Source organism: Solea solea, chromosome 3 (genome assembly GCF_958295425.1).
Source record: "Solea solea chromosome 3, fSolSol10.1, whole genome shotgun sequence".
Taxonomy (NCBI): domain Eukaryota; kingdom Metazoa; phylum Chordata; class Actinopteri; order Pleuronectiformes; family Soleidae; genus Solea; species Solea solea.
The window spans coordinates 11113618-11140781 of NC_081136.1; the positions used below are offsets into that span (position 1 = coordinate 11113618).

At 41.7% G+C, this 27164-nt stretch overlaps 1 protein-coding gene across 1 annotated transcript; it reads right to left on the minus strand.

Annotated features, from left to right (window-relative positions):
• On the minus strand, positions 1 to 26966 carry tesk1b (testis associated actin remodelling kinase 1b). The gene is made up of 11 exons (XM_058626012.1): positions 26744 to 26966; positions 24787 to 25483; positions 11208 to 11329; positions 10746 to 10794; positions 9195 to 9341; positions 8119 to 8201; positions 4585 to 4675; positions 3432 to 3515; positions 2414 to 2500; positions 2024 to 2120; positions 1 to 1946 (listed from the first exon to the last, which is right to left on the minus strand). The coding sequence occupies exons 2-11, from the start codon at positions 24982 to 24984 to the stop codon at positions 841 to 843; spliced, it is 2064 nt and encodes a 687-aa protein (XP_058481995.1). The 5' UTR covers positions 24985 to 25483; positions 26744 to 26966; the 3' UTR covers positions 1 to 840.
• Positions 26967 to 27164: the final 198 nt, after the last annotated feature.

Below are 27164 nucleotides of genomic sequence, written 5' to 3' on the forward strand. Positions count from 1 at the left end.
TAACATTCAATCTTTTTATTCAATGCCATCTTTAAATAAGAACCTGTACATCTTAGACTCGTCTTTGACCATTCATCCAAAAGTAATAGACATCAATATAACAGTAATACAGATGAAGTGCTTAACCAGGCAACCAGGAGGGCTGACTGGTCACACTGCAACAAAAACAATGACACACACACACACACACACACACACACACTCACTCTCACACCAGCAGTGCATACACCTCTTGATAATTAGTCACTAACGCAAAACTGCCTGTTCATTCAAGAAACAGCACCAAACATGAAAAAAATATAATTGCAACAATAAGAATACAAAGCTTAACATTCCTCATTTCTTTATCAACATCTTCAGTTTTATCAGTCATAAGAATCTGTACATCTGCAAATATACAGGATATACAGGATCGAACCCACTGAACCCTGAACCGGACTGTTTACATGCTGATCAGTTCTGGACGCAGCCAATCATCAGACGCATATGCAGGCACAGCTGACGCCCTCAGCCCAGCAGAGGGCGACAGAAAACAACAAAAAGAAAGAAAAGAGTCACCAGCAAAGACAGCATCTCTTTGTCCCACAGCACTCACAGCCAGTCAAGCAAATATCCATCAGGAGTGTTTAAGGAAACCGACGTGGACCCTCTCCATCTCTCTGCACCAGAGAAGTGTGTCTGGAAAAGAAGCGGGGTATTGCTGTGATAAAAAAAAAAAAGAAAAAAGAAAATCTGTGCAAACTTAAAGATCCACTTCACTTCCGAGGGAAGAGCTTCTGGTGCAGAGTCCCCACACGTGTCTTTACTGTGTGTTTTTGGTGCTAAAGAGGCAGGGGGGGCTTATGTCTGCACCCCCGGCAAAGCCAGTCCTGGCTGCAGGCTGGAGGTCGAAGGAGCAGAGGAGGGCAGCAGAGCCTTCGGCCCCGGACTGAGAAGCCCGTGAGTCGCTGCGTGGTCCCCGTTCAGGTTCTTGTAAGGGTTCCTGCGCGGTGGAGCTCGGAGACAGATGGAGGGGAAGCGGAGGCCGGCGAGGCAGCAGCCGGGACAGGAGATGACCTCCTCCTGGTCCAGAGAGTGGCCGCTGCTGGAGCCGAAGGGGGAGGAGCCTGCGGGGTCGCCGGCAGGGGAGTGGGGGCCGTTGTTGTTGGTCGTCGTGGTAGTGTTTGTGGAGGGGGTGCTCCACCCCAGAGGGCGACCGACAACCACGTTGTTGTTGTCCAAGTGAGAGAGCGGAGGCAGACACGGAGGCCCGTTAGAGACCGCAGAGCCCCAGCCGTTGGACAAGGCAGTGGGGGAAGGTTGGAGGGGAGTGGAGGAGTGTGAGGGAGGAGGAGAAGACTTGGAGTAAGGAGAGGAGGTGCTGTCCTGTGTGTCTGGAGAACTGGTGCAGTCCATGGGCTCCTCCTCACCTCCTTTCTCCTCCTCTTGGTCCAGCAGGTCCAGTGACAGGGGAAGACCTGAATCACCAGCCTGGAAAGTCCCGCTCTTTGCTTCAAACTCCTTCTCTCCCAACAGTCGGTCTTCCTCGCGCTCTGAATCCACCACGCCATTCCTCTCAAACGAGGACTCCTCCTCGGTGAGAACCGTTTTGGGCGCCGAGGTGAGGTGAGGGGGTGGAGTACAAGGCAGCGAGTGGCAGCGCCGGTGCCTCCGGGGCAGGACGACGCCATCTGTCTCGGACGAGGAGGCGTCGTCGCAGTCCGGAAGAGGCGGCAGGGTGAAGGTCAGAGAGATGACAGACTTGCTGGGAGTGTCAAACAGCTTGATCTTGCCACCTTTCAGGTCCTCCCTTTGAGAGAAGGGGTTGACGCGAGTGGGAGGGGCCAGGTTAACGTAGGGGGGCGTGTCCGAGGGGTGAAGCATGTCAGATTTACTGCGGGAGAGGCGAGGATCTGACGGGAGGAAGAGCGATCGACGCCGCAGAGGGCCAATCACTGGAGAGACGGCTGTTAAGAAAAAAGGTAAAAAAGGTGAGATTTCAGAAACAAATGAGTTGATGTTTACACAACGACAGAAAACTCACGTTTAACAGTTTGCTCATCTTTCTGCTTCCTCTCTGCTTGTCTCCTCTCAAGCTCTGCGGCGATGTGCGAAAAAGACGGACGAAGCTTTGAATCCATCTGTCATGAATGAGCAAGGATCGCATGAACATCAGCCTTAAAATTTACAAGCTTGTGCATTTACAGCAATATCGGAAAGCCCTGATCATCTAATCATTTTGACTTGGTAAATGAATCATTTGTCTATTTGATGTTTGGTCAATTAAAACAAAAATCTCCCACAACCCAGCATTTGAGTGGTTTGATGGCATTTAGACTCTGTTCTGCTACATTTTAAAAACAATTATGACCAAACACACGACAGTGAGAGACTAAATCAGGACTAAATCATATGAATCACACGAGTTCCTTACGTTACAGCAGGTATAGGCCAGTTGGAGGAAGTGTGACGGACAGTCGCCCACCATCTGCTCAAAAGTCTCCTTATCCAAACCAAAGTCCTACAGATGAAGACAGACATTACACAAGGGTTTACAGTCACTTTATCCATGAATTATCACTTCTACATAGGTCAAACTGTACATGGCATATATGTATAATCACTTATTTCTGACATAAACACCACAAGAACCATTAATTTGAACATGGTGCAAACAATAATAAAAATCTCTTTCACAGCAGCCTCTGATGGCCTAAAGATGGTGAAGGTGACGCAGACGATGGACTAACTTAAACTGTTGTGTCATTAAATGGACACGAGGGGGCGCAATGCTCCTGTGACAACTTCATAGGTTTGTTTTTTAAGGAGTTTTCACAGTTAGAGGCTGCAGCACATTGTGCCACCAGGAAATAGTGCAATACATGAAGGCACGGATGTAAGTGCAAAATACTGACACTATTTCACAACAAGGGGGTTTTTTACAATATAAAATACACATGTTAATAGGGCTGCAACTAATGATTCTACTAATAATCATTTAATCTGTCGGCATGGTGATCGGCATTTTATTCAGTTTTAATGATTTCTTTGTCACATGGAGAAAATAAACCAATTAAGAAGCTGAAAAATCAAGAGCTTTTTTTAAAAAAACAAAAACAAAACACTCATCAAAGTAGCTAGCGATTGATTAATCGACGCAGCCACGGTTAATCACTTATTTTGAATCTTCTGTCACTTCTTGTTCGTCCATCAGATATGTTTCAAGTGATGCTGTGATGTCATAGAAGGGGAAGATATCATCCAAAATGACTTCCTTATTACATTTTTCCACATGTCAGACAGCTATAATCAGATGTTCAGTGACATGAGATGATGAGAAGGTGATGACAGTGTGCTTGTGTGTGTGTGTGTGTGTGTGTGTGTGTGTGTGTGTGTGTGTGTGTGTGTGTGTGTGTGTGTGTGTGTGTGTGTGTGTACACTGTCGTTCATACCGCTGTGCGTGGCAGGAAGTCTGGGTCGGCCTGTATCCTCGCAATAATCTCACACAGGATGATACCGTATGCAAACACGTCCACCTGCACAGAGGAAGACGAGATGACATTCAACAGGAAGACTTGTGTCGTCTTGCACCGACACCTTTCGCCGGCTTACAGCTGCAGTGTTTAACTTTTGTTGCCAGGCAACATGACATCAAAACACTGATACACTGAGAGAACGGTGTGGAGTCCATAGACTTCATCAAAATTGTGTGAATTCATTTTGACCACGTAACAGACATGTGTTCATTGACCAAACCTCATGAAAATAATGCTTCAACAAAACACTATTCTGGAGAACGAGTAAAAAAAAAAAGGTATGTCATTGATGAAAGACAAGAAAACCCCCAGAAAATCAAGCTAGAATTTCTGTCCACTAAATGATTTTTTTTTCCCCCACATAAACACTCTTTCACTAACTGGTTACTGCAAACATGACAAATTAAGACCAAACAGTATCTGTTTTTAAAGGCTTTCACAGTATTACAATACAGAATTCCATCATTGCCTCATACTTCAGAAAAAAATAGTGCAATAATAAAAGAATGGCATAAAGGAGTGCAATGGCATAACAGATCTCAATCAAATATTAGTGGAAAAGGAACCACAAAGGTAAACTTGAGGCGATTGTGTAAGACCTCAGACTTAGAACAACATTCTGTAATAAGAGAATGAACTACTGCACCTTCAATACATTTAAAACCCTTCAAGTAATGGTTAAAGATGAACACATCTGTTATCTGTCATTTTATAACAATAAGTGTCATTTATTCAATGCTGTATGTCGTCATGAAGTATGACAACACACACATTTGAAACATCAATATTTCAAATTTCTATTCAGTCCAATTTCTCCCAGGTTTTTGTAACATATCCTTGTTTATCATCATCATCATCATATAGCTGTCAATTGAAAACATGAAAAACTTAGGCCAACACAAACGTTCTATAACTGAATTCCTGTTTGCTTTTGACATAACTGATTTATTAAATATTTATTGCCTGACTTCACTGGCTGCTTTGCGGGTTTATGTGACCGGCTTCCGTCACACCCAGTGTGGACTCTGAACAGCCGAGGGGGTAAAAGAAGAAAACCATCTATCACTACCTTCTCATTATAAACCTCTCCTCGGAGCACCTCCGGGGCCATCCAGTAGGGGGAGCCAACGACAGCCAGGGGCTCCTGGTCCTCATCCTCACTGCAGAGAGGAGAGGGGAGAGAAAGGAGTTAATGGAGAAGAGAGAAGTGGTGCTTAAGAACTGCTTTATTGCATTTTTGTCAGTTTTAGCTTATTGCTTAATAATCTCAGTTGAAATGAGGGGGAAACTGATGACAAATCTTAAATGCTGGTCTAACACTGTCAAAAAATGTGATTTACTTTCAATTAAAAATGAGCTGGTTTGACCTCTTTATGAAAAGTCAGTTATTGCAGGTAGAAAAGTGATAAAAAATTCAATTAAAAATACAAATTGTTCCATTTCCTACTGCTTAAATGTAAAAGGACTCATGACTTTTTGTATTGTATAAATATATATTTTAATTCACTTAAAAATTAAGGTCAAAATTGTTATGAATGAACACATCTTCAAACGCTCATGTTGATATGAAGAATAAATGTGTAACATTCAGTCATTAGCCATATTTCACATAAAAACATTATGAATATGTAAACACAGTCCCTCGTCTGTCTGATACAAGCAGCTCATTTCTAGTTGCATCTAAAACTAAATCATCAGGTTGTGCATCTGTGCTTTTAGTCTTGGATGGGGCGATTGCAAACTATCACCAAATCGTCACAAGTTAATCAGTATATCTGCATCTTATTGCACAGTTTCCTGCCAATACACAGCAGCAATGGTGTGTGTATGTGTATATTTGCACTTTGTATCCTAGAAACCAGTGTTTTTCAGTTATCAGTTAGATATTGTTGTGAAATTTAAACTAAATACAAAAAAAGGAGGAAGGAACACGAACGTGCTAGGACAACATACTTGCCTGTGTGCACACACACACAGACACAGACACACACACACACACACACACACACAGCTGGCAGAGACTTCCTCTGTGTGCTATTTCCATCTGCTGTGGGTTATGATACTGCAAAAATTACAAGCGTTGACGGGATGGCAGAGGGAGAAATGAGACGCAGTGACGTCGACCAGTCCAATGTAAACAGTATTTGGAGAAGTGGAGCGACAGAGTCAGCAGTGCACAAGGAAACGGAGGAATAACACAGTAGCTGCAGAAAGTTTTCAAGAAAAAAACAAAACAAAGTATGGCAGCATGAAGGAGAAGCCAGGAAGAGATTGTGTACAGCACAATAGGGTGACTGGAATAGTTTGACCATATTTGGAGTGCTTTTCCTAAACCTCCCTTCATCTCCTCTCCTTCCATGCCACAAGCACAGTGGTGGGACTCCAACACAAACACACGTGTATTCAAAAAGAGTCAACACTCCGTCCATTCTCTCTGCTACAGGATACAACAGTGTTTGATTAGAATAAAAAGCAAACACGGCCTTGAAAACGACAGAAACACAGTTCAGCAGCTGCTCTGGAGATCGAGACAGAGCAAACAGAGGCCCTCGGTGTTTGACAGGTGCAGGAATGCAAAAATGACAGACGGGTGGAAATCACACCCCCATGTCAGTAATTGCAGCTGTATATGAACATATTTCACCTCGTTGGGGTGGATGTTGAGGATGTTGTGTTTTCAACAAAGCAAAATGAGACTCCCTGAGGTTACAAGTTCTCTCCTACACGACAATGACGCATTTTTGTGAGTACAAAGTGTGTTTGTGCAGAAAGGGCCAGAGGAAACAGTCACAACACAAACACAGACAGACAGACAGGACAAGACAGGACAGACGCAGCTGTCTCGTTTCAGCAAAAGTAGTGTGTTTACTAAATGACTGCAGAGTGAGTGACGAGGAGCTAATGGCACATCAGTGTGTGTCATTCCTTGAAGGTCAGCACAGACATCCCAATAATTCATCTGAGGCTCAACATGGTTTTTAACTCACTGACTGTTGATTTGTTAATGTCAACTTAAACTCTTTAAAGAATAAAACATGGACACCAGGGCTGTGGCTGCAGTTATTGCAGTATTTCTCTTGTTTTCCAATGGCTATCAGGATGTGAAGGATTTCGACAAACGCAGACTCTATTGAATATGCCCATTTATTTTTGGTTGCGATGCAAATTCTGGAATCATATCTGGAACGTTAGGACGTGCATTCATCTCTTTAACAACTTGGAACAGCACTTCCTTTCTTCATTTTATCAGTGACTCACTTGCATTTGAAATTTGAATGAGGGCCTGGAGTAAAACAAAAAACAAAATTGGTAACAAATGTAACGTCGTCACCGAGCACTATCGTATTGTTTTCCTTCTTTCTCAAACTCGTGTTATTTCTGGTGTAGTGACGTCATGTTTCGTGCACACTGAAATGTGGCGTCACAAAACCAAAGACACACCACAGAAATGACAAAAAAGCTTCACCGAGTGCGTGCTTCTGCCCCTTTTTCCAAGATGACTTTCACTTTCGATATCTGGCAGTTATTCAACCGTTTAGGAATTACGGTACTTAGAGGCTGACAATCACAAGCGTACGACACGCTTGTGATTGTGCTCGCCTGTGATTGGACGGTCGTTCATACCCCAAAAGGCGGGGGAGGTCACATCCTGGACAGGTCGTCAGTGCATAGTTTCTGAATTTCCCGGAGTTACGGTAATGAGATGTACGCATTTGGTAACCGAAAGGATAATCACCTTTTTTAGCAGGTTCACAAATTATAGGTAAATTTTACATAGTGTGAAAAGTATGGAAATACAATATCCTGTAATGGATTTTTTTCCTCTCACAGACACTGGGACATAAAATTCTGAAGACATTACTAATGAGTGCCGTTTTCATACATGGTTTATAGTAGTAAAGTAGCCTTTACTCCTAAAACGTCTGCATGAGTGAAATTTTGAGGTCAGGACTATTTTCTCTTCTTTACTGGAATCTTTCCCCCCACTGCGTTTAAGTCAAATAAAAAGAATTTGATCATCCAACACTATGGGAGACATGGCGTCACTGGAAAACCAGCTGTAGAAAATAAAAACGCACACCTGACGACGGCTGTAACTTTTGTCATTTACGGTGAGAACTGGCCGGTGGAGAATTGACGGCGCAGAACAAAGTGTGCCACATAAACGCCACGTGCATTTGAACACACAGCTGCAAACACACGGGGGAAGAGGCAGAGAGTCCGTGGTGTGTTATGGCTGTTGGTCAGATTAAATATTGACAACACCTCTGTGAGTCAAGCTGCCGTGTGTGCGACCTCCTCGGCGCTGCACAGGATTAATAATAATTGTTCCACAGAGAGGGGGATTAACCACAACATGTGCCTGAGTACTGTGGAAAAACCTGACTGAGCATTGGTGAAAGTCATGGGTTTAATTTTTCTGTGTAACCGTGTCTCATCGGGGGGAAAATGAGAAGCAGTGCGAGGCATTTCTTAAGCACTTTGCACAGACAGATATGGCATGAGGGATAAATGAGGCAAAGAGGAGCGGAGGAATGTGATTTATTGAGTGTGACTTATCTAATCACAGAGTGTTGATAGAAGTTTTGATGAATGGACTGACCTGTAATCTGGAATTTTCTCCGCCAGGCCAAAGTCTCCCACCACGGCCGAGCACACGGCGCCCTCCCAGCGCACCAGGCAGTTCTGCACAGAAGGTCACAGAGGTCACACATGTCACTTTATTAACAAGTAATAACAGTAATGTTTAAAAAAAAAAAAATGATGGTGTTGAGATTTTCATTTGCTGTAAAGTGTTTTAAAAAATACAGAGAAACTTTCAATTCCTGAAAAACAAATTCTACACAATGAAGGGATTATTTCACAATCTCAAGAACCTAAGCAGCCATATGACCACAGTTACAAGTCAAATCTAATTTGCAAGTAGAAAGCACTTTCCACCATATCAACACTTCCTTTGTAGATTTCCTGCTCGATCTGAAAACAAGCGTTGGTTTTTTTTTAAGTCTATATTTTGAGTCTGTTTTTCTAACTTGTGTTGCTGCTTCCTCTTTATATAGACAAACTGGTGTTGGTGGCTTATGCAATTCATGCAAGATGGAGAGTGTCCAGGTTCAACATCAGGCAAATACTAACCAGCCAGTTTATTAGGTACACCGGTCATTTCGGAGCCAAAAATGATAAAGCATGTAATCTGTAATTGCCTTGACCATAAATATTTACAGCGACACACAATGTTTAACTGCAGATATCTAGTCAGGCGATCACATTGCAGCAAATAAATGCATTTAGGGATGTAGATTTGATCAAGACGAGCTGCTGCTAAACCAGAAAGGTGATTGAAGTGACTTTGAACACGGCACAGATGTAGATTTGAGTATTTCAGAAACTGCTGATCAATTGAGATTTGAGAGTGTCCAGCAATTTGTTGAATCCATGCCATGAAGAATTGAGGCAGCTCTGAGAGGAAAAAGTCAATCAAGGTGTACCTAATAAAAAAAAGTGGCCACTGAGTATAAGATTCTAAATTCTACACACTCTTGTAGAGTGACCTTTGTCAGTTTGTCTTTGAGCATCACGTGTGTAGAATACAGTGTGGAGGTACATGTATATCAGTCTCTACAGACCATCAGTCTGCCCTGATGTTCACTCATACGTGTGTGTGTGTTGTGTCGTCACCTTGGAGGTGAGGTCCCTGTGGAAGATGCCCTTGCTGTGTAGATACTGCAGCCCGCGGGCGATGTCCAGAGCCAGGCTGATCCTCACGCTCCACGACAGGTAAATGTTGCTGCCCAACAGCTGCTCCAGGTTGCCACCGTTGATGTACTGGATCATCGGAAGACACGGCAACACAGGAGACTCGTTAGTAATGAACAGTCGGTGAAATCTGAACCGTTAAAACTCTCATGACAACAGCTTCGTAAAAGCCTGTCATCAATGTGTCATTAAAATTAGCATATATACACACACACACACAGTGGTACAGATCCATATAATATCTACACAGAGTAATCTATAAGATAATTGTAGATCAGTCTTTTCATTCTTCCTGCCCACCACAATGACATTAAGACATGTCAGGTTCTGTGTTGGGCTGCGACAACTTATTGATTATTAAACAAAATCAACTAGTACTCTGTTTCAGCAGTTTGAGTGTTTACTCAATCATTAAAACAAACTCTCTGATGTGAATAACTTCTGACTCTTTTCCCTACATAAAAACAAAATCATTAAAAGATTTTAGAACATTATTTCGGGCAACAGTGATCAACATTTTATGGACCAAACCACTAATATTTGACAGATTCATTGTTATTTGTGAGGGGAAACATGACTGTTTGATTTCAGCCATATACTGCTGGAGTGAAAACAAGTGTGCAATAATTGTGGTGTCAAAGACACCTGGACCTTATAAAGTTTGCATAAACAAACTTTCTTTATTGTGTAAATTCATGTGTTTTGGAAGGTGAGTCAAAAAAAACCCATTTAGTAGTAAACTTTGAACAACCAGTGACCACAGAAGCGCAGACATGACGTGTGATGAAGTCACCAGGACTATTTATTTTTACGACATTAGCAAATTAACACTTACATGAAGATTTCTTTGTAAAACAAAAACCTGCTGACCTTTGGGATCAGCAAAAAATCTTTACAAGTACAATCAGTGCAGGTGTCAGAGCACCTAATCCCCCTCTTAACTACTGATCTTTTTCCCATTTCACTGTTGAGCTGCTCAGCTACCATGGCAACACCAGGTCAAAGCATCATATGTAAGAATGAAACAGGTGAAGGGTCGTGAACTGATTGAACCCTCGTCAGCACGGCCGAGACATGATCAGAAGAAAAATATACTTTCAAAGCTTAAACCTTATGATTACCTTACGATTAGTAGCCATAAAATTCTGTGACGTCATAATATTGAAAATAAAAACAAGAATATACATATTCAAAATATTTTGGAAGAGATGGTGTTCTGCAAGACTGTATAACAATGTCATTCATTCAGAGCATAATATCTAAACCAACTCAATTTAGAACAAATACCGTCTTAAAATAATAATAAAAATCATCAACTGCATAAAACAGTTTCAGGAGATTTAGCTCGACACAAACCCATCTTTAAAAGAGTCATTGCCAACAAGTGTCACTTAAATAAAACTAAAATAAAACCCCACACATGAATCCTCTTTAAAACCACTCGGTGTAAAAATAATGTCATTCGTGTCTTACCTCTGTGAGAGCGTGGAGCTGCCCCTCATGGACACACACTCCTATAAACCTGGTGTTCAAAAAGACAAACACAAAACTTTATCAAGTCACAAAAACAGACAAAACAGATTCATAACACTAATGTGAAATAAACTTTCAGAATCAAACAAACAAAGGGAAGCAACCACAGCAGGACGATAACCTAAGAGTGAGTACAATAGCTCGATATTCTGATAAAAAAAAAACCCATTAAAATTAGGATTTTAAGAGGTTTATGACAAGTAGGAATGTATTTAATCAGCATTCCATTCCAGGTCATTGGGGAGGCATGCAGGTTTTTAAAATCGGCTTTGGAGGGAATGCAAGACCTGGTCACCAAACATGTTCAAGATGTTATGTAGGGATGGAAATGCTAATAGAAGGAAGTGACAGGAAGTTGGCCAAAAAAAAAGATGATCACTGACAGCAGTGAGTTTCAGTTACCTGAGTATGTTGGGGTGGGACATTCTGTTCATGAGCTGGACCTCCCTGAGCATGTTGGCTCTGTTACTGGCCAGGATGTTCATCTTCAGGGCCATGACCTGACCTGACACACGATGCTGGACCTAAAAAAAAAAAACAACAAAAAAAAAAAACACCACATGAATGAGTTATTTTAATCAACTGAAATAGTGAAGTGAAGAGATTTCAAAACTGCAAGTTCAACATTATTGGTGTAGAAATCAGAAAGTTGCGGAACTTGTGCAACTTGGCGGTCGAAAAACAATTTTCCAAAACAAAACACTTGCTCAAACTCTGGTCAAAAGTAGGACAAGCATCAACTCTCTCCAAACAAAGCTGATTTTAAATGTATTCAAAGAGGACAGACCAGGCCTGCAGCTTGGTGTTTCTAATGATAATTAATTATTCATAAAAACAAAACAGCACGAAACTTCCACCACACAGCATTGACAATATTAGTGCTCAGGTGTGTTTGGACACTTCAAGCATTAGTGGGTCATCAGAGTTCCATTCAGTTGTTGTGGTTGCTCCTCTGCAACAACCTGCTTCAGTGTCGGCTTGGTATAGTAACCATGGAAACATGACAGGTTAGTACGAACTTGCCTGGAAAGACTTGCACAATAACTCACACAAGAAGCAGACACGTCCCGTGGTTCTTGTGGCACATGTGAGACACAATGGGAACACATAGGTGCAACAAGACTTGGTGTCAGCTATCTCCAGAATCAATTCAGACAGGCCTCCATTGCTCCAGGCTTAATCCAAAGCCAATAGACAGCAGTGGTAACGATGAACTGTGTCAAAGCAAGCTCGTGGTGGCTACTCATCAGTCAGGTTTGTGCAGATCAGCTCAATGTGAAAGTCCAACTGGGGAACAGTAATCACAAATAAGGTTAACTCTCAAGAAATGCCGGAAAAGCCTAGTTTGGGCCTTTTTCCTCACCATTACTAGTTGCAATTGTGTGTCCAAGTATGGCCGGGTACATGTCGTACTGGTCAGTATCTATCCAGCAGTTGTGCATCTGTTCAGAGTCTGTCACATCAGCTTCCCGACAGCCTGCAGTACAGAAGCTTGCCAGGTTTTCCTGCTAATACTCGAGCCTTTCCTGCACGAGGCTTCTTTCCATCTGTGCAATCAGTCAATTTGTTTGGATCAAATTCTTATGTTCCAACCTCTGTCCAAAGGAAACACTCAGCTTCTGCTCCTGCTAGAAAAGTGTCTTCACCGTACAGTCCAAGCATTCTAATTTTTCACCTGCTTGGAACGAAAAACCTGAAAACCACAGCCAGACAGTTTCCTGTGAATGAAGGATATGTTCAACGAAGCTACAAGCCCACTTCGTACATGGTCTCAGATGTTGGGAGTTATTCTCAAGTACCCGATACAAGTAAAACGCTCCTGTTGAGTTTGCACCAAATCGTCTGGAAATGCCAACAAGCCAGAGGTTTAACTACAAACCCAGTTACGCCTCTGAACAGAACCAGGCCACTGTGAACGCTGGCTTTGCCATCAGGTGTCAAAGAACCAGTGAGAGCTGCAACTAACGATTATTTTCATAAATCGATTAATCGTTTGGTCCATAAAATGTGAGAAAATGTTGATCAGTGTTTTCAAACCTGGAAATGATAATCTGAAATTTCTTGTTTTTGTTATGTAGAGCAAAGAAACCTAAATAATCACATTTAAGAAGCTTTGTTTTGATTGTTTCAGCTGTGGAACCATCAGAACAAAAGGTCCAGGAACAGAAGCACACACCTGGGATTTGTGGGTCAAAGAAATGATTAAATACTGGGGAAAAAAAAAAAAAAAAAAAAGATATTAATGGTTATGGTTAACTTTATCAAATGTTCGGATGAATGTTGGTGAACGCAGAGTCTTAGATAAGCAGTGCAAAGCGGTGAGTGTAGGGAGAGATGAAAAGAGAACATTCCATATTGCTTAGAATTGGATGAAACTGTTCAACGCTTATGTAAATATTTAATCAGCCAGTCACACTGCAGCACTGCATTTAGACATGGTGAATTCAAACTGAGCATTAGAATGATAAAGAAAGGTGATTTAAGTGACTTTAAACGTGGCATGGCTGTTGATCCGAGTAAACCGGAAACTGCTGATCAGACACAACCATCTCTAGTGTTTACAGAGAATGGTCCAAAAGAGACAAAATATTTAATGAGCAGCAGCTCCTTGAAAGAAAATGCCTCGTTGGTGGTGGAGGTCAGAGTAACATGGCTCAGAGCAGAGGAGTAGTTTGAAATGATAGAAAGGCAACAGTAACTCAAATGACCACTTGTTGCTACCCCAGGAATGCTGAACATCTCTGAACACAGATGGACTACAGCAGCACAAAACCACACCACGGTTACTTTAATGTGTCCTGTGTACCTACTCTGGTTACTGAGCATATTCTCCATATGATTAAGAATTTGACTTGACCGATTGAACCAGCTCTAAATAGGAACAAAGAAAACCATGTTTACTTGGATCTATTTTTAGTATAGCTCTTCTGAAAATACGTCAGTTGAGTAATAGCATGTTGCCAACCAGTGGTTGTGGTTTTGCGATGACGCCGTGTGCATTTTGGATCAGGAATCAGACTTTTTACTGCCTGACTGCAAACCAGATTTCCTTTGAGCTATTAATAAAGTGTGACGGGCAGTGGAGGGGTTTCAGGTTGTAACTTTGTTAATGACATGAGAGTGAAATCAAAGACATGGGGAGCCCAAGGTCTGAAGTCACGAGTGTGCTGCTGAAGTTGGTGCGACACACGTCTGGATCACAGTGGTGATGGTGGTGAGGGGGGGGATCAAAGGCTATAAGAGACCAGACTAGACTGCAGCAAGTAATGCTGTTAACTCAGCATCAGGCTTCCTCTTCTTAACGGCCAGTCAATGAGAGTTAATCCTTTCTCCACAGAGACACCTGAGGATATCAAGAAGCTTTAGGCCAAGTGCCGTGCACATGCATGGATGCACACATGTTCATCACACACAGGTTTGTGCAGCTACTTTTCTGCATTGACTTCCACTCATTTGGAGCCTAAACAAAGCGTTACCCTAACCTAACTTAGCCTAACAAGTGGTTATTCGAGTTTGTGATATACTCCGAACCACATCACCTTCAAGGTCATTTAAATCCCTTTTCACTTGTTCCGGTGCTCGGTCTGAACTTTAGCAGCTCGTTTTACAGTGTCTATGTGTCTAAATGCAACAAGCTGATTACATATTTGAATTAAGCAGTTGAACTGGTATACTTAATAAAGTGGTTTTCAGCACAGATGCACACTACGCAAGTCAAAATCAACTAGCAACACAAGACGGAAAAAGAGACTAGATTTCCTGCTTGACCGCAGTGCAAGTATTTTATTTTGTTTCTTCAATTTTTTATCTATAAAGTAAATGTTAATGTGCTGGAAAGGTGCTTTTTACCTCATCAGATTTGACTTGTAGCTGTGGTCATATGGCTGTTGGACCATATATACACACACACAGCACTTTGAGGATGAGGTGGACAGATGAAGCCCTGCAGGCCATTAGGAAGGCTCAGTATACAGTACACACACACACACAAACCCTCCTCCTCCTTCCATTAACACTGATTTATTTGGCAAACACCACTGAGGAGAGTGTGCATGGCTGGGGATTTACGTCATACCTTTTTGTCTGAGCATATCTGCCGTCTACATGGTCATTTTCCTGACACATAAACACACTCAAATTAAAATGACATTGGAGAAAAAAAATAAAGTTTTTAAAATACATGTAGACATGTTTGTCCAACTGAAATTGTACTAAACAAATTGAGTCAAGCTACTACTACCACCACCACCACCACCATCATCACTGGGCCTGGGTGCTCAGCGTATGCGATGCAGTTCCCGCTCCCCACCTAATGCCCGGAAATTATATTAAAAGCCAGTACACTGAAGAATAAGACAGCAGGCCTTTAAATGTTTTTAAACTGACAAGGAGACTGATTTGATGCTCCCTCAGCTTAAACAAATAATACTAAAATACCAAAAAGCTGAAAGAGGGCATTTCGCCTACTAGTGGAGTGGAGAACACATGTCATTCAATAAATTGACTCTGCACTAGTGATTGCATACTGGGACGAGGACGGTCATCCAACTGAACGACGCAGCTGAGCTCCAAACGTAGCTTAACTTAATTGAACATGGAAACGTATTGACTGAGGCAGGTTACAGTGCAAATGTGAGCCAACTGCTACTGCTATTGCCGACCACTTGCCACTGGAATGATAATGTTCACACCTACAAAAAGAGATCATCACAAAGCAAACACATATTATACCAATGACAGACATCTGCTTGCATGCACATTCTTAGACACTCCCTAAAGCCCTCTTTCAAACACACTTGGCCTCGTAAAGAGCTGCTGTCAGCAGAGGAAAAAGGTCACGGGCATCCCTCATCCTTGCCATCTTGCTCGATGCAGCCATGTCTGTCATTAGCCAGTGGCCCAATGAGGCGACTGATGCAGAGAAACAAGACAACCTGTCAGCAGCAGCAGTTGGAAGATGCACAAAAGGGCAGAAGAGACATGTCCGCTCTGAAGTTAAAGTCTGGGTTAGTACGTCTTTAGATAGAATATATGAAGACCAGGTGGACATTTTTGTATTCCAATCACTAATATTTTTTTGGGGAGAATATCCTTAATAAAAAGTCAGAAATGTTCCCATTTGTCATTGTCCAAAACTAACTTCTCTCACAATGATAACCTAAATGTTGTGTTAAACCCTTTGTGCCAATGACAGGAGCTTTACTGAAGAAATACAGCAAAATTAAAAAAAAAATGCTGTACCAAGAATGAACATGTGCTAAACGCTACTAGGGCAGCAATGATTGATCTATTTATTAATAACCAATAAAATCAGCTCAAGTGTTTTCATTTCAAACCAAGTTCAAAATACTTGATGTTGTGGTTTCTCTGGTTCATATTTTTCAAAACAATAATTTACACCAAATTCAGAACCAGTTACAACAATTGCAGTTGGTTGCAGCCTGACTAAAATCAAAAACCTAAGAAGGTCAATCTAAAGGTCATTTGCTTTATTGTAACTTGAAATAAGAGTATCTGTAACTAACTTTTCAGGAGTCCACATAATTTCACCCGGTTTGCAAAGAGAGAAAACACTCAGCAGGACAAGTTACATGCTGCTGCTGCTGCAGAACTGGAGTGTGACCACACAACTAACTACACACCAACACAGAGCAGAATGACTTTGCCTCAGGACACTGGGTCAACTCTACAGGCCTCCTTTCCCCTCATGGATGTCATGGTTACTTCCCCAGTTCCCACCAGCAGGAGCTATTGTTATCATTTCACCAGCTGAACGCACACTTCCATAAACCTTAACCAACTTTTAAATGAAACCACACAGCGGTCTACGAGTATATTTCAAGGACAAATCCATCACAGCACCACATGACAGTACTTGAGACCAGAATGTACACCTCAAAAACACACATCTCCATCTTTAAATGTACAACTTTTAGCATTTAAAACCAAGCTTTGCATTTACAATGAGCATTTTCTCTAGAAAATCCAAAACCAGTGTCACACTGGAGCTTCATGAGGCGCGAGGAGTCCCGGAGGACGTGAAATACTCCAGTCACTCTGTAAATGTGTTAAAGAGTCGAGAAAATTACAAACGCCTACAAAACAACTCAGGGCTTCAGTGATCGCCTGAGGCTCTGCTACTCAATTAAAGCGTGAGGAAACACAAAGTGTGTGAGTGTCGGAGTGAGAACAGGCGAGTAAGACGAGGCCCCTCTGTGCAGTCGTGCTGTTGATCATGTTTCCCCTCCACTTCATGCATGTTTAAAATCACCAGCGAGCTGTTCCGTTAGCCACAGCTCTGGTTTTAAAATGGTGAAAGAGCGAGACGTGGATTAGCAGTTGGGTTCACTACAGCGCTCGTCATCTGGGGAAAACAGTTGCACACTGTGGCTGCTGATGCTTCACTTATTCTACTGACCTTATTAAGCAGATCGGCCATAAACCTTAACATGACCAATTCGCGTTAAACCGATTCTTGCTCAGCGCCATAAAATTTTATCCGTCCACCATTACTCTAATTCACAGCAGACATAACTGAACTTTTAATACCACAATGTAATGCTGTCACTTTTTCCAAAAATCGAATGAATTCAAAATTCTGCTCCTTAAATACAGTTACTTTATAGAGAGTATTTATAACATACAGTAGAGTAGGATGAACAAGAGAAGCTCCAATAGATTTTAACAACAAATTAATGAGGTTACATGAGGAGGGAGAGACTGGATAAATGCAGGATTCATCCCTGAGATGTTGAGGCATCTGAATGGCACATTGGGTTGGGGCATTAAAAGAATCATAAAGCACTTAGTGTACTTCCAGAGTACACGATGACGCATGAAGAACCTCAAAGTGGATTTCAAAGCATAGTAACCTCTGAAATCCAATAGAAATACTGGAAAAACAGCTCCTTTCCATCAGGAGGTTGTATTTTGTAAGCAACATGAACGTTAAGTACCAAAAAAACGTGGATTTTGATGTCATGTGACTTTAATGTAGACTTAAAGGTTGCGAGATTATGAAAAAATGATATGAAGTTATGTAGTCCTGTAGCTGGGTTTCTTCAATCGTCTTGTACCTTTTTAAAGTTTCCTTATCATTTTTCCCCATGTGATATTAAATGTTTCCATTAAGGACAAAATCTTGCATACAAAAATATTCAAATATTAATAATATTAATATATTGCATTAAGTATTCAAATGCAGAGTAATGAGGACAAACTTCCTGGACAGTGGTGCTGCCGTCACTTTCAACACAGTGAGCATCAGAGATTAAATTCCACGGAGATTGGAGGCAGAAAATTCCACTTCTGATCACAATAAAAGATAAGTGACTTTTTTTTTTTTATGAAGCAGTTTGATGAACTAACTTAAAAAAACAAAAAAAAAAAAACCCTAGGGGACTGTGTTAAAAGCTGCTTCACCACAAAACATCTGACAGTTTTTGTGACACTGACTAGACACACATGCAAACACACTGAGCCATTTGTTTACCTTATAACAAGGGAGTGGCTTTCCTTGTGGCCTGGCTGAGGACTACCACATTGACAACATGTGGTCATGAGGAAACACACATTGTGCTCTGGTATAAACATAAGCGCAGTGTAGAGAGATAGATTTTCTAAAAACACCGATAAGCATGAGGGAAGAAGAGGAGGAGGAGGAAGGATATGAAAACAGATTATTGTGCAACTCTTGCCCAACACTTCTCTATTTTGATCTCAGGTCCAGTTAAAATATTTTAAGCAATCAACATGGGGGTTCCAGTGAAGACAAGGACCCTTTCGTGTTGTGTTTGTATGGCAGCGCGGAACATAAACACAGCTGAATTCTTGTGCAGTGAATGACAGGGGAGCAGGTCCTGACCCGAGCAAGGAGGAATAATGAGAAAGGTTCAAAGCTAAGCCACTGATGTTCAAGTCTGCACTGGCTCACTGGAGAGACGCACACATGACAGCCTTCTAATCCTGAATGCTGAAACTGATCACAAGCGCAGTGCACAGTGTGATGTGATGATGGACTGGTTTGTGTGTGTGCAGCTTCTAAAAAACTTTCCCTCCATTGCTGCCGTTTGAACTGTGCAAAGACAAAACTCTTGCAGCAGCTTGGATATACAAAGAGCTGCTCAAACACATCTTGGGAGCATCCCAACATAATAATGTCCCATGCACAGCTTTAACTCAAAGTTAACTAGAGAAAGCATGCAAAACTCTGCCATGGCCGCTCCGTTTCCCAGTAACCACCCAAATCTAATCATTTCTTCCATGGGTCATATCCATAGCCCAAGAATATTTCTGTACAAATCGGCAACAACTTAATCATTGATGTGATAATGCTCATTTTCCAAGGCTGTGTCTTGACTACAGGTGGTACAGGGTAATAGTATGTGGAATATTCACAAGATGCACAAAAAAAGAGCAAGAACTGCATGAACTGTGATTATTGCACAGGTGAGATTTGTTTTGCCAAGAACTTACCACAAAAGGTAATCAATTATTCTTTTTTTTTTTTTTTTTTTTAAATCACATACCATTATTTATCATATCATGCCTAGCACACTTTACTTATGGCACTTTTCCACTATACAGTTCCTGCACCCCTCAACGAGATTTTTCTCGTTGAGGGGTGCAAGAGTCTGGTGTATTGAGCGACGGCACTGCTGAACGCCGGCATTGGTGAACCGAATCCCAACCCCTTGAACCATGTTTGAGTTCAGTGACTGTGCTCTAGTCAGACAGGAAGTACTGAACTAATCTTTTTAATGAACCGATTCTAATGATTCAGTACACCAAACACTTTGCTTTGCTCGTCACTTGTTTGTGAGATAGTGTCGCATATAAAACGTCACTGCAGTTTTGTGCAGCTGTGCTACGATGACCCCCCACGTTGAGGAGGTACTACAGTAATAGAAAAAGAAAAAAAACAATGAACTAAACCATATAGTGGAAAAGCACCATTCATTCCCCTACTCAAACTGCAATACCATCCTACCCAAACTACTTGGTGGGCAAAGAAATGGAACGAAATGTTGAAAATGTTGTAATGTAAATGACGCATATTGTTTTCAGTGTCTGGTGTCTAGGTAAGTTCATAATAAAAACATTTTATGTCACGTCACTGTTGTGGACAAAATAAAGAGTAGATAAACAAAACAGACATACACGTGCAATTGAACCATATCAGTATTTGGCAACAGTTTTTCCTCACACACGTCATATAAACAGCATTTTAAGCTCTGCAGACTGCCGTCTGTTTTAAATCCACTCTTTATCCAATTATTCTTTCAACTCATCATCATCACTCTTATGTGAGCATAAAACAACCCAACACACACACCTTTATGAATAAACTCTAATTGAACAAATCATAGTGGTTTGATAATTTCCATCATGACTGGCATTGTAATTAGGGAAATTTACTCTCTGGACTATTTTTTTTATTATCAATATCACAATTTTCCTCCCACTTTTTTGCAAAAAGACAGATATTTAAAAAAAAAAAAGCCACAAAACCATTCCGTCAGCCAAAGATACCGACAGAATGACAAGTCAAAGTTGTCGAATTTTGTGCCAAATGTATTTTTTACGTTATTTTGATAGTTTCAGTTCTTTAATCTTGCATCCGTTGGATTCAAGTTTATGTTATTTTGAAACATTTTCAATAGAAGTGATTTTAGATAAAAGATTGAATACAACACAAAAGAAAAACTACATTAATCCATTCAGGAAACATGCACGGGGCTAGGCTATAGATGCTAGCATTTGATCTTTTAACTAATGATGTTAAAATGTTAAATGATGTTTTAAAAATGTGGCATGCATCAGTCTGTAAAACTATGACATGAACAAAGAAAAACTTATTGTGTATTTTAACAAGCTAACTGGTAGAAATGTATTGCATCACTGGCTAAGCTAACAGGTGCCCCTTTAGATTTAGCTTAAACACAACTGTATCTTCTCAACTCGTTGCAGACAGGAAGATGAAAGACAAATCATTCCAAAATAACTACGTTTATGTGGCTAAAAGACCAATAATACCCAATATTGATAAACACACAACTTATGTAACATGACTTGAGGCACTAAGGCTGCCTTTGACTGGACTGAGATGCTCTGCAGGCTTTTAAAAACAATGTAGTAAGGGTTTCCAAGTATCATGTAAATTCTTCAGAGACAAATGAGAACCAAATCTGGCAAAAAAGGGCCTGTTCTATCTTTTCTGGACAGTGGGTGCCTTTTATACTAGAAAATTAAGAGCAGTGCCATCCATTCATAACAGCTAAAAAACATACCATTACTGCGATTGGTAAATTAACTATCTTGTGTTGAACCGACTGTATTTTTGAGGGGTTTTAGTACACAAAAGCAGGAGTCGTGTATAAGGCCAAAATAGGTGGTAGACATGGGGGAACTTCCCTTTGAAGAATATTTAAAAAAAAGGAAGATGAAACAGCACCTGAAGGATTCGTCTTGACATGTACGCTCCCTTCCTTTCTCCCTCTTTTTTGTCTTGTTCTTTTATATATTTTTTTCCCTCCAGGTTGCACAATTGCACAGTGGAGAGGTGAATGTCGGCCTGCTGCGAGGCCCCATTGATCTGCCCCGAGGACTGAAGCTCAACAACAGCACACAAGTACACACATATACACACTGAGGCCAGAGCCTTTGTGGTCTAGTATAGGACATCCATTTTAAAGCCTGGGGGTAAAGTATATGCATTAAAGGAAAAAAACAAAAAACAAAGTGGAGTTGAACCTTTTCCTTGGAACTTAAGCAGGAAACGGTATCACTCAGTCAGCGGTTTATGTGGGAACATTTTTGCATTTATATGGCACTATAAAAAGGGCAAGCTGATCCAAATTGAAGTGCCAATTTGACAAGGCAATAGTAAAGAATATCACATTTGCATGCTCATTGGTCATTCAAAGGGCAAAGCTGAGGGGAGTGGCTTCTGAAGGCTGAGAGGCCTGAAGAGGCTTTAAAAAGAAAAAAGAAAAAGACCTCACAAGAGGCAAGCGACAACACAATAAGTCTGAGGGTCCACTCGGCCGTGTTTTTTCAGTTGGATTTTTTTCCACATATTTTACAATAAATCTCAAAACCAAATGTTTCAAAGAAGATGGTATCAACCATTGATGCCATGTTTGAACTTTGACCACACAATCCTGTCTGTTGAGTCATACCAAACATTTAACCCATCCCACACATCGATCAATAAAATGAATACGCATCAGCTTTTACAACTAAATCAAATTAAGGCATAAAAACTCAGAAATGATGAAAGGTGCTCTAACACAATGATCCCAGTCAGCTACAGACCCACAAATCAAACACTCTCAGCCACTTTATTTAGTACACCCTGCATGTTGAGGCAAATATCTTATCAGCCTTGTCAGTCTCTTGACAAGAGGAAAATGACCAGACTAGTTCATGATAGAAAGGCAACAACCACTCTTTACAAAAAAGGTTATGCACACGTTCACCTCAAAAAACACAACACATCAAACCTTGAAGCAGACGGGTGTCAGTAGCAGACGACCACACAGGGTGTCACTCTGTGTACCTACTATAGTGCACTGTGAGTGTATGTACACAGACAGTATATACTGTACAGCAGTGACTTGGCACTCGAGAGCAATTAGACTTTTTAATCTCTTATTAACAAGGCAACTACATCCTAAGTGTGTTTAATGCTGAATAAAAGCCACTTCATGTCAAGTGTCTGCTTCGGGATCAGTTTAACATGTTGACTGTGGAGCAAATTTATAATTTTCTTCTCGTTTCAGTCGATTTAAAAATATGACAAAAGCTAATTCACCAACTTTTAGTCAGACAAAAGACATGAGACCTTGAGAACAGAGCGTTACCTGAGGCACAAAATATCTTATGACAAATCAGCATAACCGCAGTAGATCACTTGAAACTTCCCACATAAAAAAATACATATTTGCACATGCAGCTACACGCACAGGAACCATTGCAGCCAACCAAGAAGAATCTACTGAATAGCCACTGATTCTGCTGCAAAAAATAACTTCAGTAACAGCAGAAAATTATACTCCCATTTAGAAGAAGTCAGGAAAATAAACAAAGTACGACACATAGGAGAGGACACCAGGTGTGATTGACAGCTGGTATTGTCTAATAGGAGCCTGGTTGCAGGCAACGTCTGAATTTGCAGGTAGCAAATTTTTAACATGGCACAAATCTGGAGGTGTAAAAACGGGATTCTGCTTCTTATGGGTGACACCATGACAGGATGCCACTTGATAGGACATCATTTTAAATGTTATTATTGATTTCCTGCACATATGAAGTGTAGCGTGCAAAGAAAATGACTTGCCTGATGCTAAAACTCTTATTTCGGTTATCGGCTTCAGGTGCCATCAGTGTTGGAAACACTAATTGCAAATTGTGGCATCATTTATAGAATTTAGCAGAGGCTAACTACAATTAAGCGATAGAGACTAAGAGAGTTTGAACAAGGGACCAAAGTAAAAGTTACCAAGTAACACTGACCGTAACATTGTCACCAAGCTGTGTTGTGTTGTTGTCTCATCTCATGAACGTGTGACAGTGTTGAAAATGTTGAGCAAGTTTAACTTCAGTGTTATGAAACAAAGGCTGCTGATTTGGTCAGTGAGGCGAGTGTAGAGTTACCGACATGTGCCAGATCTACCCGTCCTGACCAGATCCACTTACACCCCAAAACACCATGTCCTCCTTACGCTCTGAACATGTTGAGAGGATGTTTAATGGTGCCCCCAAAAATCAACTTCCGCTAATAATAATAATAATAATAATAATAATAATAATAATCCACCACTGTGCAGCTTTTTCTCCTTGGTGTTAGTTCCTAAATGCACTGGTTGCCATAGATACCACTAGATTGTGAGCCATCATGTTGAGTCCACAGCAAGTTAGCAACTCACTGTGGACTGTCAAGTTAAATGAAGTTCACACTTTTTATAACAATCTTAAATGATAATGTGCAGACGGAAACTTTGATTGCATGTGTCCATGGAGACCTGGAACGTGTGCACAAAGCATCTCCAAACATATTTTTGTTCATTTTTAAGTTTTTTGGAAAAATGTTGCACACTTTCACATCTGAAGACTGGAAGCCCCGTTAAAATGGACACCAGATGGATTCACAATGTTTCTACTGCTGGTTAGTGCAAATAACTATTCAGCCAATCACAAGGAAGCAACTCTGTAGTGTTTACAAAGAGGGGAACTAAAAACAGAAAATATCAAATGAGTAGAAGTTTACTGAGAGAAAATGCCTCTGAGATCCCAGAGGTCATAAAGACATGGACCAGATTGGTTCAAAGCAGTGACTCAAATAACCACTCGTTATAAACAAGGTACGGCGAGGACCGTCTCTGAAAGCACAACATGTCAAACGTTGAGACAAATGAGCTACAGCAGCAAAAGACAACACTGGGCCACTTCATTAGGTACCTAAAGAAGTGGCCCAGTGAATGTGAATACTGTCCAGCTCAACTGATAGAAAACATGATTAGGCTCTTTAACTCTTTGGGACTGCCTATAAATTTTGAAAGAACAGTTCCCAGCTGAAACATTGCAGAATACCCCGGAGGGAAATATAAAAAAATCAAGTCCAGTTCAGATGGGTTGACTGGAATGATTCCAAACCGATTTGTGACTTAGGACAATAACATCATGCATCTACTCTCAAAAAGGACAGATGACTCTTGACATGAGCATTTACATTGTGTCAATGGTAATAAGGCATACAATTTCATATTCATATGTCACGTACAATGTTTCCACGCAATGTTTTACCACATGTATGCGATATATATATGTACTTTTTTATTATCTTAATACTTTTAATATGTTAATAACGAAACATTGGGAGGCGGTAAGGATAAGAGTGAGGGATCACATGAGTTTCTGCTAAGGATCTGTGTACATAACTATAGTGTGAGTAAGTGAGTCATAAATCATTCCCTCTCACCTTGAACACCTCGGAGAAGAAGCCTGCCCCAATCTTCTCACGGTTGAAGTCATCTAAGCGGGCCAGGCTGGACACGGCGCTGCGCAGAGCCCGGTACGAGGACGGTCGGATCCGGTTGGTTCCGTGGACGCTGTGCATGGGGGGCTCCGCCGCTCCCTCCTGCTCCGACTCGACCCTCATCTCCAACTCCATCTCCATCTCAGGAGGAGGAGGAGGAAGAGGAAGAGGAGGGGGCGGGAGGAGGACGTGGGATGTGTGCGTAGTTTAAAATCCAGCCCGACTACTGTTTACATTTCCCATGTCCACTGCAAGGCCACACAGAGGGGAACAAGAAATGAGGAGCGCTCAAAATGTCAAATGCAGCTGTGGTCAAGGACCAGTTAGTCTGAATTCTTCTGTCAGATTCCTACACTGCTCTCTGCTCTGGAACAGGCTTCAGTGCGAGCTGCAGCTCTGCCTCCTGCACAGTCGGTGCGCAGTTTGGCTCGAGTCTGTCATGCCGAGCAGCAGTGGAGGCGGTGCCGCTTCCTTTCTCTGCTGCTGCCGTCTCTCCTTTTTCTCTCTCCGTTTCCTCTAACAGCTGTGCTCCTCCTGCGGCAGAGGGAAAGGCCTCCCAATTCCACCAATTGAATCGTGGGGTTTCCAGTGCGCACAGAGCTGCCTCACTCCTCACTGATGCTGCTGCAGCCTATTGACGCTGGAGGAGAGAGGGAGGGAGGTGGGGTTATTTCACTATTAAAATCAGAAAGCATGTGCATGCAACACCGGTCCTATCACGTTGACTGAATGAGCTGCAGCTATAAAGGCAACATGAGCCAACTATGAGTTTGAGAGAGAAAAGAGATGGAGGGAGAACACAGTTGGGGAGTTGGGCAGGAGGAGAGAGATAACCGACTATTCCTTATAAAACAAATGTTTTATTGGTGATTGCATTTATTAAAATGCATATTTCTAGTCCAATTACGGGATTATTTGTGGGGCATACTTAGATTATCGCGAGGTGGCAACAAGCGTTAGTTCATGGACTCCATGTGTGTTTGCATAAGTGATGAAAATGAGAGATTCTTGAATGCATCTTGAAGCTGCTCCTCTAAAGATCAACACGCTGTAGATGTCCCAGAAGATGATGATGACATTTACCAGGGTGTGAATGTATGAATCTCGTTAGCTCAACACGTTAGTGCATAAATGCATGCATTAGCTTCACAAGCCTGCGTGCATTGGTTTGGAATATTCAAATGTGTGACAAATAATCCCACTGAATATTCAAATGGTGCCTTCCTGAGAAATGCCCAACCCTAATATTTGACATGTTATCAGTCGCAGAATAATAACAGCTGTGCATGAAGAAGCAGCACTTTATAAACCTGCACTTTTACACACACACTGCATTACCAAAGCAACAAAGCATCACCCTAATCTCAACCATAACCGAGTAATGCCTAATCCCAACTTTAACCTAACTACAATTTAAATCACTAAACAGATCCAGCTCTTAAGAAATGAGGATCTGCCGCATTAGGATGAGGTTTTGGTTTCAATAAGGACTACTGGTCCTGACACAAACTATCAGAATAATCCCATCACTCAGTGGAACAGTAGAATAAAAATGTATCAATGGTGGCTCGGTCACACTGAGGGTCTCCACTCCAGGCAGGAGCCCCCTCCTGGTGATGATGCTCAGCGGAAACCTGCATGTCGTGGATCTCCCCACAGCCTGACTGACTGATTTGACTGCGGCTGGTAAATTATGGATGTCAAACTGAGCCGAGTTAGCGAGCTCGTCTGTCACGGGCTAAAGTCCTCTCTGTCTGTACCACACTGATACACACACATACACGAAACACACTACACATAAACACACACACACGTATACCACAGTGAAAACGCTGACGCATAACTGTGCCGAGCTCGAACACAGACGCATTAAAAAAAAAAAAAAGAGGCTCGAACTCACCTGGCCTACTCCAAAACTGCGCCGGTGTTCTCTAATGAGTGCACAGACCCGGACCAGCTGCGGTGTCACGTTACCCAAGGCTTTATTTTACTAATTAATAACGTTTGTGCGCCGCCCTCACGCACACAGGCTTCTGTGGTTTCGGTTTTCTGTTCGTGCTCGTGCTCCCTCGCCGTGGGTTAGGTATTGGCTGCATGAAGGAAGAGCAGCGCTGACTTTTGCTGCGCTTTAATGGAGGCGGGGAGGGAGGGAGGGAGAGAGGGGAGGGGAGGGGAGGGGAGGAGGGGCGTGTCCACACGTGATCACAGCAACAATGCACCTGCGGGGACGCTAACATTACCCCACTTGTCACCTATTTATGCGTCTCCTACAGTAGCTAAGCTTAGCCTAATGTTATTGATTCTCCTCAGGCTTTTATTTT